Here is a 23,874-nt window from a genome sequence, read left to right as displayed (position 1 = left end):
GAGAGAGAGAGTGTTTTTAGAGAGAGAGAGTGAGAGAGAGAGTTTTGATCTTGAGAGAGAGTGAGAAAGAGAGTGAAAGACAGAGAGAAACATGGATGTGAAAGAAACACATCGATGGTTTGCCTCCTGCATGAGCCCCAGGGAGGAGCCTGCAACAGAGGTATGTGCCCTTGACCAGAATTGAACCCGGGACCTTTAGGTCTGCAGGCTGATGCTCTATGCACTGACCCAAACCCGCCAGGGCCATTCACAACTCTTTGTGTGTTGTTGCTTTTTAAATAAATACTTTCTCTGAGTCTGTCCAGCAAAGGTAGGATAAGATTTTGATTATCTTATTTATCAGTGTTCCTAGAACAATTAGCTGTACCTAACAACTTCCAGAAGTGACCAATTAAGTTTTTGTTTTAAGTACCATTGGTAACGCTTGAATATTTACATATTTCTTTTATTTCAATTCTTGGCAGTATTTTTTTTAAGCCCAACTTTTCCCATCTTTGGTCAGTGGGATCTTTTTCAAGTAGCTCTCGTTTCTTTCAACATAATCCTAATTGTTGATAATTTCCTTGCTTTCAAATATGACAGTATAGATAGTTCAGACTCATCTTACATATTTCCTGTCCCAGCCCTGAAATCATACACTTATTCAAGAAGCCCTTGTTTATTTTACTGGAAAATGGTATTTAAGGACCACAATCTGGGCACAAAGGGTGTTCATTGTTGTTGGGTTGTCACTACTTCCAGATCTTTTCAATGTGTTGGGCTAGGAAATGCTTATGTTTTTGAAAGATAAAGGTAAAGGTTAATTCTGATTCCATATCGGCATTTTAACTCAATTTAAGGTTATTCAATATATCTATTGAATGGGTTAAGGTGTATTCAGTCAACTAATTCCCTATTGATGGGAAATCTGTTACTAAGAGTGCGTCAGTGTTCATCATTTCTTTTTTTTTCTTGTATATCTTTGAAATAGATCTTTAAAAGTGGAATTGGTGCATCAAAAGATAAATGCATATGCAATTTTAGAACATTTGGATCTGATGTGATAAATGAACAATGAAGCAATTTAAATATTAAATGAAAGCCTATTAACCCTGCTTAAATGTTTTTAAGAATATGATTACAGCACGAACCCAGGGGATAGTTACTTTATTTAGCTCTCTTGATTAACATAATTTCAACTGAATGAAAAATACTTCTCTTGCTGTCTTTAATTTCTTTGCATTTAAACAAATTGATGTCCCACATGAAAGTATGTGATGCCTATCTTTTTTTTTTAATACCTTGTCAGAATATTTTAAGAAGGGATACTACCTTAAGACTCTTTGTCCAACTACATTGGGGGAAAAACGCAGGGAGTTATGCCAATTCTCAGAGAATTTTGGCTGCCAAATAGCACATCTGGGCAATTCAGGCCAGGGGAAAATTTTTTTGTGTATACGTATCTTTAAAGTAAGGTTCTCTAAGCCTGAATAATCCAGACATTGCTCTCTTGTACTGTTTCCTACACTGTGCTTGAATGGTCAGCCCTAGTTTTCAGGGGTGTTGATTTCTAATTATGAAATGCCACGGACTGGGAAACTACCAGAACTTCGCAGAGACCTCATGAAAGCTGGGGCACAAAGGAAGACCCCAAAGGCGGGTGAGTGCAAAGGCAGCTCTAAGGGTTCAGAGGGCAAGTCGCCGGCCTGAATGAACCAATTGCTAGGGTTTAATAATTAATCAGGAGTCCAAGCCAGGAAATAAGGATATGCCCCAAGACCCACTTACCCGCCCTGAGTTCTCCGCCCCTCTACTCCTTCCCCTAAGCGCACACTTCAGGGGCTCTAACTCCTTTCTGGCTGCAACCCCAGACAGGGTCACCCTGAAGTACAGCTCCTGCGCTGACTCCCTGGGACTGGGTGCCTAGGCCCCAGTGGCCGCCTGTTCTCCTTTTTGGAGCTGGAGGGCGGAGAATTCAGTCTGGAAACACCCAGCCCCTCTTTGGGTCCCTCAGACTGACGCTGCTCCCGCTGGGGAGGTGAGGGTAGGATGGTGATAGGGAAGGCCTGGCCTTCTCACATTGAGGTTGCCAACTCCGTGCTAGTCTCCATTCCTGCTCGGCTGTGAGTTCTCGCACCCCGAGTCTGGGTCCCGGTCCCTGCGGGAGGAACAGTTCTCACTCTTAAACTTGTGGCGTCTGCCTGGTAGGTTAGTTTAGCTGCTGATCTAGCGAGCCAAGCACTTTTAGAGACCCTAGTCCCCGGTCCGCCGCGGCGGAGGGGGAGGGGAAGGGGCTGCTGCCTCCTTTCCCAAATCCGGTCCCTAACCGCCCCCTCCCCCGTCGTCTGCTCGCTTTGTACCGGCAGTCAAAACAGAGCGAGCGGCCAATTGAGGGGGACGGGAAGCAAAGCCGACTACAACCTCGCCCCCTCCAGCCGGCCCCCCAGCCCCCTCCTACCGGCCCAACGGCCCGCTGCTCCGGGCCCCCGTCTTCCCTCCCCTTTCTCACTCCTCTCCTCGCCCTAACCTCGCCCCCATCCCCCGCTCATTTCCTCTCGTACCCCGGCTCGCCAGTCCCTCTTTCCAAGCCCCTTCCAGCCCCGGCCTTCCTCTCCGGCTTTCTCCCCCCCCCACACACACACCTCCTTCTCCCCAATCTCAGCCCTCTCTCCTCCCTTCATCCTACCTCCTTCCTTCCTCTTCCCCTCCCCCAGGCCCTAGCTCCCCTTGTTCCTCCCCACCCGATCGCCCCCTTACTCTGTCCCCGCCCACTCTGCGCCGGCCCCGGGTCGGGGCTGCGCCCCACGTGTGGAGGCTGCGCTCCAGCCCCCACTGACAGCCGCGCCCGCGGCCCGCCCCGCGCCCCGCCCGGCCTCAAAACCCCCGCCGCGCCCGCCCCGCCGCATCTTCCCCGTCCAGCCTCCCGCCCTCCTCTCACCGGCCGCCCGGCCGCGCACCTCAGCCGGGCTCCACGGCCGCCGCAGCCGCTGCAGCCCCGCGGGACTCGGGGCGAGCCGGGAGTAAATCCTCCTCGTTCGGGGGCTACTTTTATTTGCTTGCCGGCTTCCTTCTGGCTACTTTTGCAGCTTTCCAAGATCTGTGCCGGGAGCGCACGGGAATCCGCCGAACCGCTGCGCGCAGGCCCCCTTTTTTTCCTCTCGAGGTCCGCTTTCTTTGTAACTTTACGCCGCGGCTGCTCGGGTTACTTTTGTAATTTCCCGCCCCCACCCGCCGGCGGTCCTGGAGTCGCTCGAGGCCGTGGCCCGGGGGATGCAACGTGGACCGCGCGGGGCTGCAGCCGCGCCTCGCCGCCTGCTGCGCTAGAGCTCGCGCCCCGCCGTCCGCGAAGGGGCCGGCGCCCGGCCCGGGGCTCCCGGTGGAGCTGGGAGCCCGAGCCCAAGGGAGACTCGGGAGCGGACGAAGGGCTTGCTAGACCCTGACTCTTTTCTGGCCGCGCGGATTTTGCCTTTGAGCGCTCGCTCTCCGCGGACCGGGGTCTGCGCGCTCTCGGCGCCCGCGATGGGGAGACGGCGGCGGCTGTGTGTGCAGCCTTACTTCGTGTGGCTGGGCTGCGTGGCGCTCTGGGCGCAGGGCACGGCCAGCCAGCCCCAGCCCCCGCCGCCCAAGCCGCCCGGCCCCCAGCCGCAGCAGGTCCGACCCGCAGCCAAGGGCTCTGAAGGCGGGTTCGCGGTGCCCGAGTACCGGGAGGAGGGCGCCGTGGTGGCCAGCCGTGTCCGCAGGCGAGGACAACAGGACGTGCTTCGAGGGTAGGTGGGCAGTCCGCCCCAGGGGACCCTCGACTTGGCAGCTTTCCATCCTCCCCCCTCCCCTAATCTAGTTTGGCCGCCAGAGCCGCGGGCCCTCTCCGCCGGGAGACTCCGAACACTTTCAGGAACGCCACCCTCTTTTCCTCTGCTGTCCGAGGGCCTCCCTCGGTGCGGTTGGGCGGCAGATGGGTCGCAGATGAGTCCTAGGCCCCTGGGTGCTTATCGCAGAGCGTCTGCGGAGCTCACGGTGCAGGAACAGGTTCTGAAAGTCGGGAGGAAGGAGCGCTGGAGTCCACCGCTCGGCTCTGGTGGAGTCAGCCTGCTCTCCCCACCGTCGGGGGCGCCGCTCCCGAGCCTTTTGTTTGAGGACGCGTGCGGGGCTTACAGTTCACCCTAATCAAGAACCCTAGCGCTCCACCTTTCGACGCCTCTTCCTTGACACTTCGGGGCCAAAGTAACAGTTGATCAGGAGGGACAAGGGCAAAGATTTTTGAAACGGAATGGGAATGTTCCCTTTGTTCTCTGCATCCGGAGGCTAGAATAGTAGCAAATTATATGTTTCCATGTTTCTTTCTCCCCTTTAAAAAGGCAGCAAGGAAGGGAAGATGAAAGGCAATGTTTAGACGTTGCTGCCCTCCCCATTCCTGCATCTAGCCCATCTCTTTCCACGTCTGCACCCCAAACATTTGAAGGGTAGTTGGGGTTTGTTTGTTATCCCGAAATCTACTCTCTTAGGGCTTTGCTCATGAATACTGCTCATTGGTTTTTGCACCCCTCCACGGCAGGCCCAATGTGTGCGGATCCAGGTTCCACTCCTACTGCTGTCCTGGATGGAAGACGCTGCCTGGAGGAAACCAGTGCATTGTCCGTGAGTGCTTGGTTGGGGTCCCAGCTTGGGGTAGCACTCCAATGCCCTTCTAAGGGTGGGACCTCCTGCATTTAGTCTTTTGGATACAGAGTTGCATTTAGAACCCAGTGGCCACCTAGTGTGATGATTAGGAGATGGCCCTCTTTGAATGGTGGGGAAGAAGCAGCCGGTTTGCATCAGCTTAGATGTCACTTCTAGCCTGCTGAAGGGCAATGATGATAAAGATTTCAAAGATACTTGGAAGTTTTATCTATGTCTATTAATACAAACGGATGGGGGAGTACAGCAATTCCCTAGATAAAGCAAAACCACTTTTTCCCTAAAAGAGTCCAGATAAGACCACAATGTGGTTATGTAAATTAGCTGGCTTTTGACTCTGCATGAGGTTTAGGCCTTAGGAAGATCAAGCTTTCTTAAGCCTTTGTACAAAACCACTTAATTATATCTGATTTCAGCTCAACAGCCACACAACATAGATATGAAAGGAGCAAATTTACACTTGACCCAGGTTAACAAAATTTTTAAAAGGGAGAACTCTTCCAAATGGCTTGACTTTTTTATTTTTTTGGAAGACATTTAGATTTAGGATTTACAGACCAAAAATCTCATAGTCCACTGTATATTTTCATAGTGTGAGTCTTAGAACTTTACCAGTCCTGCATATCTGATCTTAAAAGTTTTGATTATTTTACTCAGTTTCCAAAGAATATATCCAGCTCTACAAGTTCTAATTGGAAAAGTCATTAGTTATCAGCCACACAGTGATGGACTATGGATGTCTTATTTCACATGCCTGTGAACTTGTGAGTTGAAGTATGACCCACCTACTCCTGTGTGTTTACATAGCACAGCCACATTTGTCTTGTTGGGAGGAGAGCCAGGTATTATAGACAGCGTATTCATTTAGGCCCAATCTTGACTTTAGATTGACCTTGATGTTCTCCAGGGAATAGATAATTATGTAGCTGTGAACAGAGAAAAAGGGCAAGCCACACTAGCCAAGGGATAATAAGGGTATAGTGGCATCTCCCACTCTATATTTACTGGTTTTGTGGGTTTGAGATAGACTCTTAATTTTTTTCAGTACAGTTTTTAAAAGGGAACAAAATCTCAAGTATTGTGGAGACATCTTTAAAATTATTTTTCTACCCTGAAAATCCCACCACTCCAGTAATGAGGCAAAACTAGGAAACAAAAATTGTGTTCTTTAAGGCAGTTCGTAAATATTTAAAGTAAACCCTCTGATTATAAGCTCTTGCTTTTGTTAAAAAGAGTGGTGTATGGCACTCTTTCCTCCAACACAGAAGTCCTATATGTGAGGCATTTATGGAGGGTGCATTTACTCTTCCAGGCCAGTAGGGCATTACTATGTCTGCTTTAAACTTACATGGTTCCTAGAATCCTAACACAGCTAACGTCACTCACCACACACCTGCCATACTAGCCGGGAGTGACTTAGGCACTGCGGAAAGTCTGACTCACTAAATGTAATGAATGTGACTGCCATTATTGAGTTGGAGAGCAGCCGAGGAGAAGGGATTGGTTTATGGTACGTGTTGAAAATCTGTAAAGTCAGATTTTATTGGATCAGTGTGGAATGGGAATTCCAGAGAACAAAGTCTTCCAGAACATTTACAGTAGGGATATATATATATATATATATATATATATATATATATATATATATCCTGAGTGTCAGCTTTAAATACTGTTGGTCTTTGAATAATACTGTGTTATTTACTTGTTTAGAAGATCAGTTTTAAAAATCTAATTTAATATTATGGACTGCATTTCTACTACTTGAAATATTTAGGTGCTTATGAAATACACTGGAAAGTACATGGATCATGAATCTATAAAAGGCATATACTTGAAATGATCTTTATATATCCAAGAAACATTTGCTATACTTATCTCAAGAGATATCTACAAAAATATTTATTAGTGCATTTAGAAAAGATAAAGAATACTAAGAATATGAAACTGCACAAAATAGAGGGAGGGAGAGTGTAATGCCTTTATAGTCTTTCATATGGGTTGCACCTAAATTTTAACTTTTAATATTTTTTGCACTAAATTCTGTAGTCCAATTATTTAAATATTTAAGATGAGAATATATGGAGGTATTAAGCAAGTTGAAATCACTATCAAATCAAAATCAAGAATTTTAATTCTGGGATTTTCTGATGATAATAAATTTATTTTTCTGTTTATTGAAGTTCCATCATTTTACCAAAGAAAACCTCTGAGGCAACTTACAAAAAGAAAATAAGTAAAATACAAATAGAAAATGAGGACCAAATATTAATTTTCTCATACATTTGTATATCCCCATTCTTTCTCTAAAGAAAGATATTAAAATGTCAACGTCTAGAATTTTAAGGTTTGGCCTTGACTAGGCTTCGTAAGGAAAAGAAGATATTAAAAGTAAAGCATTCCTCAAACTACTGGAAGCCTATTGCATTTTTATTTTAGTCTCTGTTTCATTGTCATTGTCCTTAATTGTGGCTTTAAGATCACTGAAGTACTTCCAAACTTGCAAATATTTGTTTCCAAAAGGATGGAATTCATTTCACATTTGTTTCTTAAAATCTTGTTAGAACATAAAGCAATGGAAAAGTTTGCTTATTAATTTACTTATTGGGAAGTTATACTATAAAGGCCATTTTGATCAGTGGAATGACAATGGGAAGGGATTGGCCCACAATCATAGCCTTTGAGACCCAAAGAGAGGTCAGAACACTCCAATGTAATCCTTTGGTTTTATTTTACCAATGAGAAAATTGAACCCAGAGAAGCTGGATTTTCTTCCCTCCCCATGCTCGCAGTGGGTCGGGGGCAGAACAAGAACTCAACTTCAGACCTCTTGCATACAATATGCTCTTTATTGTGTCATGCATCTTCTCCCAATCACTGAAATCCCAACACCCAGGTCTATTCTCCCTCTCCCTGTGGTATTTTTTGGATCTCAGAGTTTTCATGTGATTATGGGAAGGACAAAAATTTAAGTGAGGAGCGTTCTTGCTTCTCAGTGGCTCACAGATATAATGGGCAAGCTTATGGCCATGACATGGATCTGTCTGAGGATAATCAACCTCCAGCCAATCAGGCCTTCTTTGGGTATAGGACCTGGGTAGGAATTCTTTGTATGTCACCTAAGCCTAGACTAAATGTCTCCCTGCTGGGGATGAGGGGGCTTTGAAATAAAATAATATTTTAATGAACATTTTTCATTAGAACGTTTTTGGTGATCAGACACTAGTACATTTTAAGAATGGTCAACTTCATGGTAGGAACCATGTTCTTGCCTAAAATCAGTTTTCTATTTTCACACCATGATCTATGACATTTTCATTTATAGAGAATATTAATGGAAATGGTGGTGATATTATGTGGATATCAAAAGGCAATTTAGAGTAGAAAAACTATTACTAAATAGTTTGCTTCTATAGAACACACCCTTATCATTATTGAGGTTCTCAGATCTGATTGAAATTATGGGGTCCCTCTATAGCACAAGACATATATGCACATTGGCATAAAAATTTATAGCTAATTTCAGGGTGTTCCCAGACTCTCTCTCCTCTTCTTGTCTTCATGCACCCAGTCATGGAGCATTAAAGCACATAGCTTTTGTACACAATGGAGAATTCAATTGTGGGTATAGAGATAAATCTCTCAGCTCCTAAATGAACTGACTCTAAATATGGGAGAGACCATTTGAATGTGCTCAGCTAATGATCTTGAGGATCCATGGTATGTGCCTATCAGTCTTTGCTGTGATGACCTTCATACCTTGGAGGTCACAGCCGCAGGAGGCCTTGACTCTCCCTCCATCAAAATGTCGCAGCAGCTTTTCTGAGCAGCAGGAATAGGCTAGGTTGCCGAGATAATATGAGAGAAGAAAGGCTGGAGGAAGGAGAGAAGGAGTTATTAAGGGGAATAAAGATTGATGATGGTGCAGGTCAGATACCAGCCGGGAAGGAATGTGCATTGAACCCCTGGGGCTTGGCCAAATCATGAGGGCCTGGAGTCTCTGGCTCAGCCAATTTCACATTCCCTGTCTCATGTGAAGGTCCCTTACAGCGTGGGCTGTGTTTTCCGAGAGTGCAGGACCTCTGGGTTTCATCAACCCTCCCAGCTTCCTAGGACCAAGACTGGCTTCTCAGGGAAAAGTCTGCATATAAACTCTGCTTTGAGTAGAAAAGACAACCTGTATATAGGAGAGTTCAACAATTAGAAATATGGAACTTGAAATAGCTTCATTTGTTTGTACTTTATTGTACTTGTTCTCATGTCTACCATGGGTAATTTCATTGCATATCTATCTGAAATTAGACATTGTATACCGATTTTATATTTTCAGATTTATTGTTTTTAACTGTAACTTTCTTCTGGTAAACCATGGTTTATTGCCTAATTAATCATTTATTTCCCTATTGTGCTTTCTACAGCAATATGTAGAAATAGTTGTGGAGATGGATTTTGTTCCCGTCCTAACATGTGTACTTGTTCCAGTGGCCAAATATCGCCGAACTGTGGATCAAAATCAAGTATGTTTCTTATGTGTCCTTACTTTCTGCATTATCCTTAAGATTTTGAGTAAATTCTAAATGTCCTTTTCAATGAAGCTATAAATCCATGGTTATTTTCCTCACTAACTACGCCTGTTTTAATCTTTGGAGTAAGTCTTGGGTGGCTTAGTGGTTGCCACCAACGACTAAAGAGTTATGGGATAATGTTTTTCATTAAGAAAATGATTTATTTCTGGTCCAGAAGCTATGTGTTAGTGCAGTGAAAGAGCCTGGATTCAGTGGAGAAGTGATTCTTTGTGAATAATAGCTATAACTTACTGGGTTTTTACAATGTGCCAAGTGTTTGACTATATCACTTATTTAATCCTCACACAGACTCTATGAGATACTATTAGCCCATTTTACAGAGAAGGAGATTTGAGCACACATATGTAACTTGCCCCGGGTAACAGATTTACAGAGAGGAGAAGAGAGGGATAGAGAGCTAGAAACGTCGATGAGAGAGAAACATCGACCAGCTGCCTCTTGCACACCCCCTACTGGGGTTGTGCCCGCAACCAATGTACATGCCCTTGACGGGAATCGAACCTGGGACCTTTCAGTCTGCAGACAGATGCTCTACCACTGAGCCAAACCGGTTTCAGCCCGGGGTAACAGACTTAAATTCAGGTATTCTGAACCCTTATCCTATAGACTCAAACCTTAAGCTCTATTTATTGCCTTGCTTAACTCCTGTGACTCATATCCTGTTTTGTAGGTTAACTAAAGGGGAAGGATCAAAAGATTGAGGAGAAAACAAATATTTATTATTTACTGACCAAATGCTTCACATATATTAACTTATTTTGCTTTATACATAGTAACTCCCAACATTTCTGTAAGGTCACTAACAGTGGACTAAAATTGTATTATTCACGACCCAATTAGAAAGTGTTGGGTCTTTAAGTCCCAGGTTAATCTTTTAGGCCGTGTTTAAGATAACATTATAACTAGGAGAAAAATGGTATTGTTTATTTAACTGCTCAATAATTAAATAAATCTTTGTGTCTGCCTTAAAGTAGTTTGAATTTGTTACACTTTTAACATTTTTCTCCACAAAATTTCCCCAAGTAAAGATAATAGAAAATCCCACTGGTTTAGGAATATAAGATTCAAGTTTCATGTAAGAAATGTCATTGTCTTCTGATGAAACTTCTGATTAAAACTCTGGTTTCACTTTCTTTGAAAATAATCTGTCATTTTCACAGTCTTTTAAAACCTATTACTCAAAATTCATCGAGACTTTTTAGCAGATTTCCTGTACACCTATCCCGAACATCCCTTGTCTGATTGCATGGAAGAAACCCTTGCCTGTATCTTCATTATCCTATTTTCTTATTTTTTTATCATGTATGCCCTCAGCAAAAAACCCAATCCTGAAGAAATTTTACCTAATTCCTCTACTTGGATAGCTGAGTATTCTCTGGCCCACCATCGGTTTATGGAATATAATCCAATGGGGAATCCATGAATTAGTCATTTAGTATTGACTAATACTATCAACCTTTCCATCACAAACTTTTCTACTCTTTCTAGTCTTTATCCTGTTTTACCTACCTAAAGTATTAATCATTATTTATCACCATTAATCACTATCTTCTTGAAGCACTTTCCTTTCCCTTAACTTATCAGTGGCCTACATTCCTCCTTTTCTTGGTTGTTATTTTTTAGTCTTCTTTCTGTATCTCCTTCATTAACCTTCATTTAACGTTTGGTATTCCCAAGAGTTCTGTCCTCTGTAGATGAACTCATTTAATATATGCCTTCAAGTACTACCAAGATGTTGCTAACTCATAATTATCTGTGGAATAGATCCTTCCACTGGGCCTTATATTCACATGTTCCATTTACCTATTCAGCTTCTCCACCTGAATGCATCTAAAACTTGGTCACATGAAACCATTGATTCATTATTGACCAAAGTCTACTTCTTCCACAGTTTTTCTTGCTTCAGCAAATGGCACTACCATCTACCCAGTACTTAAACAATTGCTTCTCTTTTTCTCACATCAAGTCTTTTAAAGAAGACCTGCCTGTTTTCAAATCCATCTTCTTTCCAACACCACAGCTACCATGTGGTTCAAGCCACCCTCACCTTTCACCTGGACTATTGCAGCGACCTCTTGATGGTTTCCCTAGCTTCTAATCTTGCCCTCATTAAATCCATTCTCCACAGAGAAGCTAAAGTAATCCTTTAAAAATATAAATCATATCACTTTACTGTCTTATTTATATCCTTTCAATGATTCCCAGTTGAATTTGGGATAATGCAAACCCTTCTATGGCACAGGAGGCCTTGCATTATCTAGCTGGCTTCTGAATGCTTCTCTAAGATTTTCTCCTCTCATTTGTCCTCTTTATAATCATGTGAACCGTTTAGTTCTTCAGAGGAAACCTTTTATTATACTAAGACCTTTTGGTTTGGTGGGCAAAACTCTCCTCCTTAGTACTTCTCATGCGTGGCATATTCTAGTCCAGAATTCAGTTTAATGTTGCATCAGAGTGGTCTCATCTGGTTCCTGTGTATAGGTACCTTCTGGCTCCAAACTGTTCTTCTTTACAACACAGTTTCCTTCAGAGAACTTATCACAATTTACAGTGACATCATGGTATTGGTTTTCTTGTGTTTTATCTATTTCCCATGGAAATGGAAGCTCCATGAGAGTGGATACCAAGACCATCATGATAGCAGGACACGAACTCAGATGGCAGGTACTTGGCCCCTGCATTCTGAGCTGTCTCCTGCATCTTGGAAACTACACTACCAGTTACCTTATATTTATTTCCTTTCACACTGAAAGTATAATATATCTTAAACATGTACTTAATAACATATGTTCTAATAGATATGTTCATGTGTGCCCTTATTACAAATAAATACGGATATGCTTGGGGCATAACATTTTCATTGACTTGAATATTTAGTATAGTTCTATAACTCACAGATACTGTGATTTTGACCATTGATGTTTTTATATTTTTTGTTGTCTTTTGCAGTTCAGCAGTGCAGCGTTAGATGTATGAATGGTGGGACCTGTGCAGAAGACCATTGCCAGTGCCAGAAGGGATATATTGGAACTTACTGTGGACAACGTAAGGAACATTAGCATAGACTTGATTTAGTAGATATTATGAGATTTAGTAGTTATTTCATACTAAGTCATAATGTAAGGTCTTGTGAAGCCCATGATCCTTTAAAAAATTAATTTTATGTATTGTAGTAAGCATACTTTATAACTAAATTTCTAATTTTTATCTACTAGGTTTTTTTTCTGCCTTTTAAATAATTTTTGCATTGTGTAGTATTGATGTTGTTAAATACCACTAGTGCTTTATCAAATTTGACACATATCACCAGTAAATATTATTTCTTTTTATCTATCTTTATAAAATTGGTATATCTTTCTGAAAAAATAACGGTTTTCTTTGCTTTGATCGCTCTCTCTACAGTGTGTGTACACACACACACACACACACACACACACACGTGTGTGTGTGCTTGTCTATATGATCATACACACACACACACACACACACACACACACACACACTAGTAGCCCTGTGCATGAATTAATGCATGAGTAGCTTGCTGCCACTTGCCTCAGCTGCCCACCTGCCCACCACCACTGGTAGCTCTCTGTTGCTGGTAGCTCCCTGCCCCACCCTCCTTGAGACCTCTTCCCACTGCCCCACTCTCCCGTAACTCCTCCCTCTCCCTCCCCTCACCCCCAGCTTGCTGCCCTGCCCCTTCCTGTAGCTCTCAACTGCCTGCTTGTAGTTCCCTGTCCCTTCCTCCTGCAGATCCATGATCTGGTCCTTATGCAGTTGGTTGTTACACCTCAGGGCATAACGGATAATTAGCATACTCCTCTCATTATATAGGATATATGACTTTTATAGGATTTCCCAAAATTAACCCTTGGAGAGCCAATCTTATAAATTTTCTTTTACTCAAAATATATGTATTTTTTTTCTCAAAAAAAATATATTTATATTTATATTTTTTATTGATTATAGTATCACATAATTGTCCTCATCACCCCATTCCCATCCCAAACCCCTCCCTACATATGCCCTCACCCCCGCTGTTGTCCATGGCCACTGGCTAGGCCTATACGCATGCACACAAATCCTTTGGTTGATCTCTTCCCCTTACCCCCACCCTCCCCTACTTTCCCTCTGAGGTTTGAGAGTCTGATCACTGCTTCTCTTTCTCTGGGTCTGTTTTTGTTCATCAGTTTATGTTGTTCATTATTTCCTAAGAACCTAAACTGAGACAAGCCATAATGGTTATGCTGAGAGGCAAATGAATCAGTCTGTAGTGAGTTCCTTTCTGGGCCAACAGTTCTTTTGAGTCCCAATAAAAATATATTTAATTATATAATACCATAGTACAGGGTTGTGAAATGATTTTTTAGAAATTAGATGTCATCACCCTAGCCGTTTTTGCTCAGTGGATAAAGCATCAGCCTGTGGACTGAAAGGTCCTGAGTTTGATTCAGGTCAAGAGCACATGCCTGGGTTTCAGGGGTGTGCAGGAGACAGCCAATCAATGATTCTCATATTGATGTTTCTATCTTTCTCTCTCCCTCTCCCTTCCTCTGGGAAATCAATAAAAAGGTGTGCAGGAGGCAGCCAATCAATGATTCTCATATTGGATGTTTCTATCTTTCTCTCTCTCCCTTCCTCTCGGAAATCAATAAAATTTTTTAAAAAAGAACATAGATGTCATTATGAAAGAGGGAACTTTAATCCAGCAAAGCTCTTATCTTCAATCACTGGAGAATATCCTGTCCTAATTAAGAAATAACATTTTGGCAAGGATGTAAAGATTGTAGCTCCTGGATTGTTGCACATCACTGGGGAATACTTTAGGTTAGTGTTTCCCAAATTGTGGGTCTCTAATGGGAGGGACATGACATGAAAGAAAGCTGAATCATAAATTGTAAGAAAGTCCCTATTTTCTTCATTTGCATTTCATCAGATTCAGACTCTGGTTTTGTTATTGCTAATCTTTAAAGCCTCCCTAAGAATTGCTCATCAGAATAGACTGAGTCTTAGATGTGCAAGAATATCTAGCTTCTTTTAAATTAAGCTTATTTTATTTTGTGGCAGTTAAAATGTTTTTAAATTGTAGTAAAATCTATGTAACATAAAAATTTCCATTTTAAAATAATTTTTAAGTGTACACTTTAGTAGCATTAAGCACATTCACATTGTTGTGAAGCCATCACCACCATACATCTACAGCCCCTTTTTCCTGTTGCTGAACTAAAACTGTGTACCCAGTAAACAGTAACTGCTCATTTCTCTCTCACCCCAGCTCTTGGCAGTCACCATTCTACTTTCTGTCTCTATGAATTTGACTACTCTAAGTACCTCATATAACTGTAATCATATATTACTTTAAAGCAGAATAATATTCCATTTTATGTAAATAGCATATTTTGTTTATGAATGTTTCCATCAATGGACACGAGAGGTGCTTCCGTATTTTGGTTATTGTGAATAATGCTGCTGTGAACATGGGTGTACAAACATACATTTGAGCCTCTGCTTTCAGTTCTATTGGGTATCTGTAATAAAAGCATAATATGCTAATTAGATGGGACATCCTTCTGGACGAAGCCAGGGCTGTGAGGGAAGCCTGGGTCGTGGGTGCCAGAGGGAAGCCAGTGCCAGCAGCCAAGGGAAGGAAGGCCTACTCTTGCATGAATTTCATATGCATCGGGCCTCTAGAATATCCATAAGTGGAATTACTGAACCATGTGGTAGTTCCATTTTTAATTTTTTGAGGAGCTGCAATACTGTTTTCCATGGTGGCTGCACCATTTTACATTCCCACCGGCAATTGCACAAGGGTTCCAATTTCTCCACACCCTCGCCAACACCTGATATTTCTGTGAGTGTTTTTCTATGATAGACATCCTAATAGATATGAAGTGATATCTCCTTGTGGTTGTTTAAAGTTATTTTTATGATTGTCTTCAAGTTAGGGTGATTATAGCTTTCTGCTTCTAAGTGCTATAAAGTTTTCTTTTAAGATAATTTTAAGTAAATAGTGAATCAATTTCAAGAAAAATGTTCTGTTAAGGTGAGGATTAGGCCAACATTTTCTATAAAGCTAGACAGTAAATATTTTAGACTTCACGATCTCATGACCAACTACTGAGCTCTGCCATTGTAGTGCAAAGGTGACTATGGGCAACATGTAAACAGATGAGCTTGGCTGTGTCTCAGAAAAACTATATTTATGAACACAGATGTTTGTGTAAAAGTATCACTAGGTTGTTAATATAGAGACTCAAGTGTGTGTTCACATTTTTCTTTCTATGTTTCAACCACAAAAAGTGTGAAATCTTCCAGTTCCAGGGCAGTGCAAAAACAGGCCATGTGCCAGGTCTGGCCTGTGGGCCACAGTTTGTAGGCCTCTTATGTGGGTGGTTCTCAAGTATGGCAAAAACTATTAGGGTAATCTGAGATTGACTGAAGTTAGGGAAATGGATTGTTAAAGTATTTAAGAGAATACAGTTGCATTGAGGCCAGTTTTCTTGCAAAAAGTAGGACTTGCCAATGTAACTTTTTTTTTTTTTGGTTTGCCTGGTGAGAGCAGGAAAGAGCTGGACGAGAGGAATAGAAATTCTAGCAAAGTTTTGTTTTTCATGGATGATTTCTTTTCTATATCTTTTCATGCATTCAGGTTTTTCCAAAATTTATATAGTACACTCTAGTTTATAATCATAAAAAAGGAAAAATATATGATGAACATGACATTAATAAGCAGGCAGATCTGTACCTTTATATCTAGGAAAGCATTAGAATATCTGATGATGTCTTTGACAGAGTTCAATAGGCGGAGAAGAGAGATACAACTATCCTTCTGGAAACTCAAGTTTTCACTCTTTGAGGGGAAAAATTATAATTACTTCAAAATTAAAGGGTAAAGAACCTTGATTCAAGTTAATCTTTTAGATTATTTGCTCAAAATTTATCTGAATTCAGCTGCTGTACCTATCTGGGTGCATGTGTGTGAGTCTGTATTTTCCTGAAGGTTCTACAGAAAGAGCTCTGGTAGGTGTGTCCCTTCCCTGTTCTTCACACAGAAATGGTAAATGAGGGATGACAAGTGATTTCCCTTCCTGGAGGAGGTGTTTTTATGTTCTTCTGCCCCTATGTCAAACCATATTCGTTTCCAATCAGGGGAAAGCGAAAATCACTGGATCAGAAAAGCAGCATATACCTGAAAATTTGTTCTTTAAGATATATTATGGGATGAAACCATACTTGTCCAATATTTATCTCAGAGTTAGTAGAACATATGGTACAAACAGAATATGTAACCAACAAAATTCATTAGCAGATAAAAGGGGAAGGGAAGATAACTAGTACATATCAGCTCAAGAAACGGTTTAAGGAAGATACTTCCTAAGTTGTTTTATATAGAGAGTGTAACTATACTGTGAGTAAAGAAGCAGGTGTAATAATTTTCAGCTTTGAATCCAGAAAAATTCTGGAAATATGATTGCAAAAATGAGAATTATGAAAACATTTTAAAACCGCTTATCTGCTTTCCTAGAAATGTAGAAAGCATTTTTCAGAAAGCAGTCTTTTCATTTCATTTCGTCATGTGTATTGAGTAGCTACTGTGTGCCCCACACTATGCAAGGTGCAGGGAGTACATCAGTGAGCAAACAGGATGATGCCCTACTCTCACAGAGCTTGTATTTTGGTGAGGAAGGCAATTAACAAGTAGGTGGAAAGGTAAATACATAAAACAAATTAGGTAATGAGAGTTCTAGAAGAAGATTGAGTAAGAGGGGAGAGAGTCTGGGGTAGGATAAGCAGTTCTCTATTCTACATTGACGATGTCTGAGAAGATGACTTTGAACACACACCCAAGTCTGCTCTTTTAGATCAGTGGGAAAGGGTTATAGCAGAGGCAAAAGCGAATTCTAAGAATCTGTGGTGGGAACAGATGTTGTGTGTTATAGAAACAATAAGAAGACCCATGCATGTGACTGGAGAAAAGGAGATAATGATTGGGAGGTGGATCCTTGTAGACTAAAGAAAGAAATTTGGACTTTACCCTCAGTATTAGGGAAAACCATTGGGGCATTTGAGCAATAGAGTGATATGATCTGACATTAAAAAAAATCATTCTGGCTGGTTTGATTTGTTGAAACTGGATTATAGAAAGGGCAAGAGAAAATGAGAGGCTGCCAGTTAGGAGGCTAACATGGTGTTGGTGAATGATGCTGTAGCAATTGAGAATGTGATGAATGCTAGGATTCTGCTTGTATTTTGGATATAGAATCTATGAAAGAAAGTGGGTGCTGATGGTGGACTGGGTGTGGTGGGTAAGAAAAAAAGGAAAAGTAAAGATTCAGAGTGACAACTAGAGAATTTGGGTGGAGCTTTAGGCTGAATGGTAATGTCATTTCCTGAGATGAGAATGACTAAGCGGAGAGTGGGTTGGAAAGGGGAGTCAGGTGGAGCTGAGAATGGTTCTTCAAAAGAGTTCTATTTTGGATTTAATAGGTTAAGAAGTCTGTCAGGCCTCCAAGTGGAAAGATCTGTGAACTCAGATCTTAGAGAAGTCAGAGATAGAGATTTGAATTTAGGAACATGTAGATTGAATTTTTATATAGATACTCTTTTAATAATAGGTCTAAATAAAAATCACTAGATTGTTGATATAGATAGAGAAGTGGTTTGAAGGCAGAGCCCTGATTCAGCCCAATGTTTGAAATGGAGAAGAGGAAGAGAAACCAGCAGAGAAGGATGAGAAAGAGTAGACAATGAAATAGGAGGAAAACATGGAGAGTATGGAATCCTGGAAGACAAATAAGAGGATAGAGCCAGTAGTAAATATTCATATCATCCTATGTCAAAACAATAGGCTTTTGTTTCTTTCATCTTTTTAACATTTTATCCTGGTCTAGTATGCTATTTTTATCTAGTCCTAGAGGCCTGGTGCATGAATTCTTGCACAGGTGGGGTCCGTAGGTCTGGCTGGTGATGGGTGCCTGTCTCACCCAATCCTGATTGGGCTGATCAGGGCCAGCCAGGGAGGGGGAGGGACCGTGGGAGGTTGGCTGGCTGTGGGAACGCACTGTGTCAAATGTCTGCCCCTGGTGGTCAGTGTGTGTCATAGTGACCTGTCATTTGGTCAACCAGTAGTAATGTTGCTTGGGCTTTTATATATATAGATGTTTGTGTAAAAGTATCAACCATAATATATATCAGTGTCTTTGCTTTAGTTAGTGGTATAAAAATCTGCTTAATAAGAACATTTACTTGCCATATTATTTTATACAAGTAGGTTCTCAGTACAAATTTATTGAATAAAAATCTTCAAGCTTCTACAGTACACTGTCAATGCTCTGTTTCACAGGCTGATCAGCATGAAACAGGATATGCTTTTCCCTTCTCCCCAGAGGTAGTTAAAAAACCAGCTTTCTATTTCCTCTACAGTATGTCTTTTTCTCTCCTGTCTTTTGCTATATCATATACCAGGTGGAGGCATTTTTTTCATCTGGGGTGGTCAACATTCTTTCCATGGTGGAAAAATGTAGGCATAGTCAAGTTTCTTTCCAACTTTAGTTGAATGTAAAAGTCTGTCTGTTATGTTTCGTTACAAAAAAATATTATGGTATAAAATAACTTTTGTTATAACTCATTCAAAGGAAGGAAAATTACCTCTTTTTTTGTTGTTCCAATTTATATGTATTTACCACTTCTATTTTTTTTGCTGTTGCTCTTCACTGTAAACATTGGATATTGTATAGCAAGTTGTTTTCATACAAATACTCTGTAGTATAAAAGAGAAAGGGAGAGAAAGTTTGTAGAATTCCTTTGATGTTCAGCTACTGTGCATGTTATTTTATACACTGTTTTATTTAATTCTCATATTTCTATGGGGATGGGACTATTAGCACTATTATACAGGCTGAGGATTGGAAAGATGTGATTAGGATATACTGGGGACAGCAGAACTCTTGATCTGCTCACTGAATCATTCTGCTTCCCAAAACAGTTGGAAAAAGGCTGTGAATTTTGACATATTGCAGGATTTTTTAAAAAGTATCTGTGGTACATCAAATACTGCAGTGGGTTATGGAATACAAAGTCAAACACATTCTGGTCCCTGTCCTGGAAGAACTCACTCTTATGTGAGAGCTAGGAACAGAGTAAGCAAATGGCTTATATGGTTAGGGCATGTGCAAAGGGCAAGCAATCTATGTCTCTCCTCTCTCTCTCCACTCTTTCTAAAAATCAATGGAAAAAATACTCTTGGGTGAGTTTGATCACTGGTCAGAGCACATGCCTGGGTTACAGCTTGATCCCCAGTGAGGACTCTTTCTCTCCCTCCCTTCCTCTCTCCCTCTCTTTTTTCTCTCTCTCTATCCCCCTCCTCCCTTTCTTTCATTCTCTCTAAAAATTAATGTATGGACCTGTAGAGCATTATGCTAATGGAATAAGCCACTTAGATAAAGATAAATATCACATAATTTCACTCATTTGTGGAATATAATGAACAACATAAATTGAAGAACAAAAATAGATTCAGAGACATAGAAGCATTGAACAGACCATCAAATATCAGAAGGAAGGCAGGGGAGAGTGGGAGGGGTGTGTGTGAGAGATCAACCAAAGGACTTGTATATATGCATATAATCATAACCAATGGATACAGACAATAAGGGGTGAAGGCCTGTGCTAGAGGGCAGGAGTAGGCTGGGAGAAGTCAATGGGGGAAAAAGGGGACATGTGTAATACTTTTAACAATAAAGAATTAAAAAACAAACAAACACATAAGGTAAGATCAGAGTAGACCTGGAGGAAAAACCCCACACAAGATAAAAAGAAAAATATCCTCTGGTGAGCCCAGCTGGTGTGGCTCAGAGGTTGAGTGATTTCTGGTCAGAGCACATGCCTGGGTTGCAGGCTCCATCCCTAGTGGGCACACCACAGGAGGCAGCTGATCAATGATTCTTTTTCATCATTGATGTTTCTATCTCTCTCTCCCTCTCCCTTCCTCTTTGAAATCAATACAAATGTTTTAAAAAATATCCTCAGGTGAGGATTTACAAAAACAAACCACTTTTATCAGATACTTGCTTAACAATGTGATTTACATAGATTGTGTAGGCTTTTGTCTCACTATGCATTTAAATATATTTATGAAATGCACAATGTGAACTGTAACTTGTGTTTTAGAGATAAGGTTCATGATTGGCTGCATCTCCACACTACTATGATGCACTTGGGGATTTGCTATGTAATGATTTTCTTGCTATGTTTGTGTGCAGCCGTCTGTGAAAATGGATGTCAAAATGGTGGACGCTGTATTGGACCCAACCGCTGTGCTTGTGTTTATGGATTCACTGGTCCACAGTGCGAAAGAGGTAAGTAAAGAGAAATGAGAACTTCACTTAAGAGGAGTCTGTTTTATTGTAAAAATGTATAGCTTTTTGTTATCCTATCAGAAGTTCTCAAATGAAGCAATGTTTTCCTTCTTTTTTAGTTATGTCTGTAACTTGAATGGTAAGCTTTAGAAATATAGCTCATAGCAGCAGATGTGTATCAGTTTTTTTTTCCACCAGAGTGGCCTCACTTCAAGAGGCCAAATCTGGGCCTATGTCTATTGAATAAGTGACTGATGGCATATTCTAATGTGCTTAATTAGAATTGGGAGTTCTGCCTCTATTAAAAGGAATAATATCAGGACATTCTTGGATGCAAAATCAACAAGAATGGTATAAATTTTCCTAACCAATAAGAAAATGCAGTATATTACATTGCATGACAAAAAGCCCAGCGCTGGTGGGCTTCAGGTAGGATGTGCTTAAAGCTTTCACTTTGTTACTCTATTTCCTTTGGCCCAGTCCTCGTTTGGGTGTCAGTTTTCCCCCACCATGAAGTTCTTTGTGGTTGTAAGATGAATGCCAGCAGTAACTGAGGCAAGTTGCTCCCCTGTTCACATCTAGAGATATAAAATTTCTCCTCTAATCATGGGCCAATAATAATTCCATATTCTGATTGCCTTAAGCTTTAGTTTTTGAACCAGTTCATGGCAAGGTGAATGGCATTAATACTATGTTTGATGTAGACTTCTCAGGACCTGTCCTTGGAGCAGGAAATGATGTTAAGCTTCCTTAGCGTTACAGGGAGGTGGAAGTTTGGTGTTTGAACTCAGTAGAGGTTCTGTTGGACAGGAGGAAAGTGGTAGAGGAATGGATACTGGATAGACATCCAGCATTGTCTACTTTATCCTTGTAAATGGTCATTCAAGCCAATATGAAACAAATTTGCTATAATTTGGATTAGCAGTTAAACTCATGACCTACTGTAGACTTCTGAAAATCCCTGTGTTGATATGCTAAGTGAACTATTAATAATGTTCTGGTAGCAATTGGGTGCCAGTGGCATATAAAAAAAGTTAAACGTCATAGTAAAAAAATAACTAGCACTTGAACCATAAGAGTAAAAGTAAGAGTAAACTAAAAGCAATGTGACATAATCATTCATAATTACACACATCCTCCATTTATTTTTTCAGGGCTTGTCCCAGCATCTAAAATTGTATAGCACTTTCTCTGTTGCAAAGCTTTGGAGTAAATGAAGCTGTGTCATTGAAATATAACAGAGAAGTGGTGGTGAAGGTTTATATAAGGCATTGAATTGCAAAGAAACTTTATATTTTAACAATTAAACTTAATTACTCTGACAAAAATTTCATCTTGGTATTCAGGTTAAATCTTGAGAAGAAACTGAGAAGTTAGAACTATATGATGAACTTAGAAAAGTAAGATGTATGCAGCCTTTTAATATATGTGTATATATATTTATGTTACTTATATTACTGCTAAGGTAACAGATTTCTTGAGATCGAAGTACATTACACAAATGACAGAGTTTACAGTTACACTTTGGATACATTTAAATGTCTTTACCAGATGCTTTTATTTGGGGAAGAAAAGTTAATTATGAAATGTTAGCATAAAAAGATAAGGTGTTAAGAATAGATAACACAAATTACCTAGATGGTGTTGTTTATTTAAAGATCATAGAATGGTAAACAGTTAAATTTAAAATTTCAAACGTAATTGTAATTGGTGGAGATAATGTTCATTTTTCTGGAAGTCGTGTAAGCTTTGCAGTTCTGTCATTTGGAAGCAGATTTCAAGTTCAATTGGCAAAAGCATTGGGTAGTTTCAACTCAGAGGCTTCCAGGCATTACATCATTGTTCTTCAACAGTTATTCATTCACTAGATTTGTTAGTTCTTACTAAATTTATGGGAACGCAATAAAGACCACATATATTTTACATGTACAGTAGCATGTTTTCAGAAGAAATTACAAAATTAATTATTTAACAAATTGGCCAGAAGGATATTTTTTAAAACATGGGCTTCTTTCTTAAACATATTTTAAATTATTACCCTTAACATGAAAGTTCTAAAGCTCCATTTCTTCCAAAGGAGTCAGTAATTTCCACTCTTAGATTGCAACCATGAACTTTAACACCTTTAAAAAATACTTGCAATTGAATTTTGTAAAGGTTTCATAGCTAAACCTGCTAAAAGTGGAGTCAGAACTTTTCCCAAGAAACACTGTTTGCATAGATACAAAAGAAATAACTTATTTATGTTGAGTGTAGTGACTAGATTTGTGTGCCCTGTGAACCTTTAAAGTTTACATTGTGTTTTTCAATTATAGAATTTTAACATATATGTTATTTGTTCTCTTAAAAAAAAAAAAGACTTTTGTAAAATTAGGGATATTTTTCCTCCTTAATGTAGAACACACAATTTTTCTTTAAATTGGCCTCTGGTGATCAGTTGTGTGATAAACATGGCTGCTTTTCCAGCTATCTGGGCTTCTGGCAGACTTGTTTCCGGACTGGAGACTGAGACTGATGGTAACTAATGGCTGGCATGATTATGGTATTTAACTTGAATCTTGAACTTCTTTAGAGTTCTCTTCTCACTCTTGCTGATATGCACAATAACCTTTTATATTTAACATTGGAAAAAAAAAAAAAGAGTTCTCATGGCCACATGCTGATTATAAAATGCAGGCACCTCAGCTGTATCCAAGGCACATGAAAGTTCTCAGTTCTCTTTGCTTCTCCTTCCAAATAGATGGCATTTGAAAAACAATAAGTATTGCACTTAAAATACACCTGAGAATACATAGAAATTGAATCAGCATTGAATACCAAGATTTTGTGTCATCCCCCTCCCAACACTTAAAAATGTACCTTATTATTTATCAGTAGAAGTTTGAAGGAGGTGGTCAGGCAAAAAATGAATTTACCTAAGAGATTTGTGAACAAAATATAATGATTACTTGATCATAAATGTGGCCTACCCATAGTCCCTGTTTCAGTTTCTTTGACTTAAGTTGTTGTTGGACTTTCTTTATACCTTTTGCAAGGACCAGAGGCCCAGTGCATGAAATTGGTGCAAGAGTTGGCCTTCACCACCACAGCGGCTGCCGGGACCCCTCCCTCGCAGCTGCAGTGGCTGCCTCAGTCCCCAGGGCCGCAGCCCTGGCTTCATGCGGAAAGTTGTTATTATAGATTAGTCCTTAGATATATATTCTAGACCCTTTTAAATTTTATAAAAATTCTTACTACAAATTGTTTTTGTCATTTAATCATGACTTTCTTTAAAAGGT

The 23,874-nt window shown here is 40.5% G+C and overlaps 1 protein-coding gene across 1 annotated transcript in view; it reads left to right on the top strand.

The window, feature by feature from the left end:
• The first annotated feature begins 3,174 nt into the window (after nt 1-3,174).
• The window catches only part of FBN2 (fibrillin 2), a 241,195-nt gene continuing 220,495 nt past the window's right edge, over nt 3,175-23,874 (top strand). The window contains exons 1-5 of the mRNA XM_084880950.1: nt 3,175-3,746; nt 4,532-4,614; nt 9,069-9,167; nt 12,186-12,281; nt 20,501-20,596. Coding sequence (XP_084737076.1) covers nt 3,499-3,746; nt 4,532-4,614; nt 9,069-9,167; nt 12,186-12,281; nt 20,501-20,596 — 622 coding nt within the window. The 5' untranslated portion in view covers nt 3,175-3,498. The remainder of the gene's footprint in view (nt 3,747-4,531; nt 4,615-9,068; nt 9,168-12,185; nt 12,282-20,500; nt 20,597-23,874) is intronic.

This window comes from Pipistrellus hanaki (assembly GCF_964339955.1).
Source record: "Pipistrellus hanaki genome assembly, chromosome: 4".
Lineage (NCBI taxonomy): Eukaryota > Metazoa > Chordata > Mammalia > Chiroptera > Vespertilionidae > Pipistrellus > Pipistrellus hanaki.
The sequence above is the reverse complement of the archived record's forward strand: the minus strand, read 5'-3'. Positions and strand labels throughout refer to the sequence as shown.